The following is a 6,432-nucleotide window of genomic DNA, read 5'->3' as shown; positions in this document are numbered from 1 at the left end:
AGTTAAAAATTTTCAATTATATAAAAATGGAAGGGGGGGGGGGGGGGACAAACAGATGACTCTCCACAAACATTTATGAACCTATAGATAAGAGCAACAGTTTTTGTGAAAATATCTGGTTGAGTGAGGATGAAAATACTGATGAAAAGTTGTTCTTTGTTGTCAGTCACTGTTTTGAGCAACATGGTGGTGTTTCCTGTAAAACGGTGTTCATGTTGAAAGGGAAAAGGGAGATTCACAACCTGTGACCTACAAATGAGAGGTCTCAGGGACTCACCTGTTCTCTTTGCCGTTCTGGATGACGGAGTGACGGTCTGTGGCGTTCCTCTCACTACACACGTATGTGTTTCTCCTGGTCATACCGCTAGACACAGAATTGCTCTGCAAAAATACATATTATAGTGTGAGTCTTAACTGTTTTAAATGAAACACCGAAACAAAATTAAAAGTTTTAATTTAGCCGAAACCTAAAATAAATCTACACCGATTCGTTGTTGAAATGGAAAAATCTGAATGAGCATTAAAGAGCATCAAAATCACATTTATTATTTGAAATTTGTTATAAACTTGACAGAATTTGAAAGACTAATTTTAAAAGTAGCAAAGCACAAAGCTATTATTGGATGGTAGGCACGCTATAAATAATGTTTAGTTAAGTTTTGTTCATGCATCAACTAAAACTGCTTAGATTAAAAGATCTTGTTTTAACAAAATAAAGATAGACTAAAAACAAGAAATCAATATTTATTACAGCTGACATGTTTATCTGACATTTACCCGATTAAAAAGTACCTGTTCCATCAATAATTTTGGCAGAATCCAAAAACCCATTTTCTGATGCCAAAATTGTGTTGATTCATAAAATAACTAAACACATTTATGTATATAATCAACACGTCGTTCCAACCAGTTTTATTTTTTCCATTTTAACTTTAATTAAAGTTTTAGTAAATTTGTCATTTTTATAATTATTATTTTTAAAATATATCTATATAGTTTTAATTCATTTTTATTTTAGTTTTAAGTACATCAAGTTAAACTAAATTAAAATGAGAAATTTTGTCTTGGCAACTAGTTGAAAAGTTATTATTATTTTTTTTTTGCATTTTATTCTATTTAAGTTAAGGCTGATTGTATTTCATGCAACATAATTTTTTTTATGGTATTAGTTTTAGGTTACTATAATAACCCTGGCTCCAAATTGTTAGATTCTCTTAAAGTGCCCCTATTATGGATTTTTTTTAATTACCTTTCATGCAGTGTGTAACACAGCTCTAAGTGAATGAAAACATCCTGCAAAGTTTTAAATCTGAAAGTGCACAGTGTAAAAAAATTGTCTCTCAAAAGAAAGAGTCGACTCTGAATCATTGAAACTAGTCGTTTTTAAAACAAATCCCAAGCCATTTCATGTTGACTTCAACATGAAACATTAGCATATTGTCCGCCCACTTGTTGGTCTTTTTCACTTTGGTCTGAATGAAAGTGCAAATTCATTCTTTGCCACTAGGTGCCGCTTTTGGAGCGGTAAAAATAGTTGTTTCTCCAGTAATGCTGTACACAAAGCAGCACTGCGCTCACAAACGCTGCTTTACCAGGCATTACAGGCAGGGCCGTTTCTAGGCAAAGGCGAGCTAGGCTGTCGCCTAAGGCGCCACCAGCTGAAGGGGCGCCAATGAGAGCACGTTCTGGCACTTTTAGCAGGGTTGTGATAAAGAGTGGCATGGTCACCCTGAAATATGACTGCCGCCCCCACTGGATCCCCCAACATTATTGGGCTAGAATACTGTCAATCTGACGATGCCTGTATGCCACTAGATCAGTGCGCTGTCAATTGCTGCCTGATCGCTGCATGCAAAGTTTGCATTTGGAGCGCTCAACAACGCCATTAGATCAGTGGGCTCTGCCAGTGCTTTGGCAAGGTAACTCTTTTTTTTGCCATGCAATAAAGCTAAGTTCAAAGGCCAATTTAAAATATTGGTACAGTAAATAAAGTGCACAAAATCAGTATTTTGTTTAGGCAGTATTTGTGGCACTTTTGTCCAAATATTTGTGGCAGATTTGTCCAAAAGGTGTGCGTTTTTTGCGCCAATGCATTGTTAAAGGATCAGCGTGTCATGTAATATTCCCATATAAACTTAAACATCCAATTAAAAAATATTTGTATAGTAAAATTCACTAATTCATGAAATCAATAGATCCTTTATTAGACCGCTTTGTCGAGTTAAATGCATCCTTACGGAGGTGTCGAAATGCTGAATCAATTCATTCACTTCCAACAGCGCTTAATGGGAGCAGCGTCATAGAGGGCAGAGCGTCACGTTATTTAAAGGGGACGTTAATGCATTAACGAGTAACAAATGATTAAGTAGCTGCATTGGTTACTTTTATTCCACTGATGAAGCTTTTATATGTAATTTGGGGTAACAAAGGGGTTTTATAGGTTTGACTGAAATAAATAAATTGTGCATTTATTATAAATTGTGTTGTATATTAATTATTTTTCTTTTACTTTTTTACATTTAATGAAAAATGTAGCCCTATTATTGTTTAATTTATGGGTAATTCAAAGAATTTGCACATGGCACTGTTTTTGCGTGGGGGGGGGGGGGGGGGGGGGGGGCCGCAATAGTGTTTTCGCCTAGGGCGTCAAATTGGCTAGAAACGGCCCTGATTATGAGACCAATCGGACCAATCACCGCAGATTAGTGTCACGCAAAGAAGGTTTTTGGAAAAATGAATCCTTGAGCGAATCGTTTGGGGAGTCGTTGAGCAAGTAAGGTAAAAATAAATGCACATTATACGACAATGAAAGTGTTTTTTGACCGTGCATGCATGTCAACCTGTTGTTGGGGACTCCCAAAACCAAAATATGAACCTTTCATTATCCATAATAGGGGCACTTTAAAATCAATTATGTTATACAAACAATGACATTACAAAAGATCTTGGGTGTTACCAACTTACCCCAGGGGCACCGGCGCTCTTTTTGCCGTCAGGAATGTCGGCCTTGTTTGGATTGTTGGCGTTGCCCAGCATGGGGCTCGGTGGAGCCATGCCGCGGCTTCCAGACGAGCTTGACTTACGTGCCTGTGCACTGCCCTCCTCTTTATGGTCACTTTCTGCAGAAGTGGTCTGACTTCTCTTGGGGTATCCCACCGAGGGAATGGTTGGACCAGCTGTAGAGGAGAGGAATGAAGATTAAAAAGACAAAGATCTCACAGTAAGCACCATGTAAAGCCCAAAAAGCATGTTTACCCTGGTCACTGTAACGACGCTGTTTCTGGTTGGAGGAGACGTTTTTTTGGACTTTGAGGTGAGATGGTGACTGGCCGTTATTGTGCTCACTATTGGGTTTGGCCTTTGCCAAAGAAAGGTTACTGCTGGAGCTGGAATCACTCGCCTCCAACTGTGATCACACAAAACAAAACATAAAAACTGCAACTGAGACAGAATTTTTTTTTTTTGTCTGGATGTAAATGCAGGATTAACGCACAGTGAGAAATGAGTGAATGTAATTGGCTAATCCAGTTTGATAAGATAACCAGTGATATGGGTTTAGAATGACAACTGACATGCTACAAGTCTAAAACATTCATAAACCGATGTCAGATGTAGTCAGATGTTTGACTATGGGTATAAAGACTGGCCCACACTGCAGCTCATTCTGTTTTCCTGTCTGCTTCAGCAGGAAAGTGTTGTCTAAGTGACATGACCTTTATGGGTGGGTAAATCTAAAATCGATGACACCACAATAATAGAGCAGAGTGCAACTAAGTGGTAACTCATTGAAATAAAGGTACAGCAATTTCCATGACAGGTTGTAAAGATAACATCAAATACATGAGGGAAAAATGGTTTTATTTTGAGCTTAAAATTTCCAGAGTTAGAGACTATAAATCTGCAAACAAATCAAATATATAGATGCAATAACAGATATTTATTACTTGCTGGGCTTGTGCCTTGAGGCTGAGACTATAAGTGTCAAATCACACTAACATATCTTACTCAGACACACTGCTGTTCAAAAATAAAATTTAGTTAGCAAGGATGAATTCAATTAATCAAATGTGACAGTAAAGACATGTTACAAAAGATTTCTATTTCAAATAAATGCTGTTCTTTTGAACTTTATACTTCTGTAAATTTGGATTCTGTTTTGTCTATCCAGCTAAAAACATGAATGCTTACATGCGTTGCTGTGGCGGTAAAAAAGTTCAGTTCTCGAGTTGCCTTCAAATGTGCAGTTAAAACTGGACATTACTATTCAGGTACATTATTGTTCAAATGTATGTGGTCAGAAAGATTTTATTAATACTTTTATTCATTAAATAAGTAAATGCATTAAAATGATAAAAGTGACCGTAAACATTTATAAGCTTTTACAAAAGATTTCTGTTTCAAACAAATGCTGTTCTTTTGAACTTTCTAGTCAAAGACTTCTAAGAAATGTATTTTAAAAATATTAAGCAGCACAACTGTTTTCAGCATTGATAAATGTTTTCTGAGTAGCATATCAGCATATTAGAATGATTTCTGATGCATGTATATATATATATATATATATATATATATATATATATATATATATAAGTTGTGGACAGATTTTTTTCGTTTTGTATATCATTTCATCATATGTAGTGCTAAATAATATGAATATGAAAACTCAGCCACATATTAAGGAGCGGTATAACACGCTTGAGTGCATAGTGTCTCTCAAATCCTCAATTATTCATCAGCGGATGTCATTTCATTCTGAGTTTAATGCAACAGAACTATAATTCAGCAGGTGCATTATGGGCTGTGAAGTGAACAGTATATAACCTGCACCTAAAGCCCCCAAACACTGGAGGCGCTGTTTCACTGGAACTCAGAGATCACCATGCAAGTTTAAAACAGGGTGTGTCTGGTCATGAGCTTCATGTTAAATTAATTGGGAGGAGAAAGCATGCTGTGATGAAAGTGTGCACTCAGGCTAAAGGTTATGATGAAGGGAGAATAAAGGAAAAGAGACGAGATAACATGCTTGGTTTATTGGGAATGTGGCGGTGTGAGAGGTTTATGTTTTCATTAATCAAGGCACCTTCTATGAACACTATACACTTTGGTGTCCCGTTACTTTTTAAAAACATTAGATGCATAAACTCACATCTTTCTTTTTGTTGTAAGATCTACTGAAAATGTTTGATTAACCATAAAATAAAAAAAATTTGCTTGTTTTAAACATATCAGATATTTATATCTGTGAATCCATCGATTTGACCCGGTTACCCAAATTACTGTAAATAAAAACAAGATTATATAAGAAAAAGTGATCAAACAATTCAGTTTTTTGAGAAATAACTATAAATAAACATTTAAATTAAAACATTGACTTTATAATCCTTTTTAAATTCGTGTATTTTGAATATTTAATTTAGATTTTTATTGCTAGAATTTTTTTTAATGATTTTAGAAGAAGTGATTAAACAATTATTCCCTCTAATTTTGGGGAAATATAACGTGTTATAACTACTATCACTACTACTAACCAACATTTAAATTAAAACAGTACAAATATTTTTTAATTTTATAAATTCTAATAATTTAATATTTCTTATATATATATATATATATATATATATATATATATATATATATATATATATATATATATATATATACACACACACAGACTAGTTTTTATTGTTTTGTATATCATCTCAAATATAATAAATTGGCCCATAAAAAACAAAAATCACACAAATTGGATTTAAATTGTATTTAGTCAACTGCAAACCCCCCAAATTAAACAAAATAAACAGCTATACACAAACGCTGATCTTCTGAGCTTGACAAGCATTTTCTGAAAATAAAGCACCTCTTATCACTGACCAATACATACTTATTTTGTACCGTATTTGTGTAAAGGCCCATGAGTCTTTATAGTTCCTAACCTCAAGTGTTCCCCGTTTGACAGGGTTCAGCACCAGGAAGCGTTTCAGGAGGTTCTCACAGTCAGTCGACATGTAGAAGGGAATTCGATATTTGCCCCTCAACACCCGCTCACGAAGTTCCTGCAGGTAAAAATATTATTTTGGTTGTAATATCTGATTGGATGAGATTTGAAATCAAACAGCAGTATTATGGACACTTGTGACACACATCTTCAACACATTTTTACTGAGATTAAGAATCGTTATTTAATTATTTAGTGTCTTTATTGATAGTTATCACTATTTTATAAAAGTAATGAGCCACGAGAGGTTGCACGTTTCAATGATTCCATTCTCCTCTGCATTTTGCTTAAAACAAGTATAATGTATAACCTCATGGGGCTTATTGCTTTAATAAATCACTGATTTCATGCAGCATTTTTCATGAGTCACTACACAAATCCACAGGCTTCTCAGTTGTATGACTCTCTGTGAAGGTTTAGGAGGGCAAACGTGACAT

General features: G+C 35.0%; 1 protein-coding gene across 1 annotated transcript in view; it reads right to left on the bottom strand.

Moving 5' to 3' along the window:
* The window catches only part of LOC107549664 (MAP/microtubule affinity-regulating kinase 3-like), a 61,246-nt gene that overhangs the window by 8,464 nt on the left and 46,350 nt on the right, over positions 1–6,432 (bottom strand). The window contains exons 9-13 of the mRNA XM_016230839.1: positions 5,872–6,053; positions 3,945–3,972; positions 3,256–3,406; positions 2,965–3,176; positions 278–381 (exon numbers count right to left, since the gene is read on the bottom strand). Of these exons, the coding sequence (XP_016086325.1) occupies positions 278–381; positions 2,965–3,176; positions 3,256–3,406; positions 3,945–3,972; positions 5,872–6,053 (677 nt within the window). The remainder of the gene's footprint in view (positions 1–277; positions 382–2,964; positions 3,177–3,255; positions 3,407–3,944; positions 3,973–5,871; positions 6,054–6,432) is intronic.

Source organism: Sinocyclocheilus grahami, unplaced genomic scaffold (genome assembly GCF_001515645.1).
Source record: "Sinocyclocheilus grahami isolate Dianchi unplaced genomic scaffold, SAMN03320097.WGS_v1.1 scaffold378.1, whole genome shotgun sequence".
Classification (NCBI taxonomy): Eukaryota; Metazoa; Chordata; class Actinopteri; order Cypriniformes; family Cyprinidae; genus Sinocyclocheilus; species Sinocyclocheilus grahami.
The sequence above is the reverse complement of the archived record's forward strand: the minus strand, read 5'-3'. Positions and strand labels throughout refer to the sequence as shown.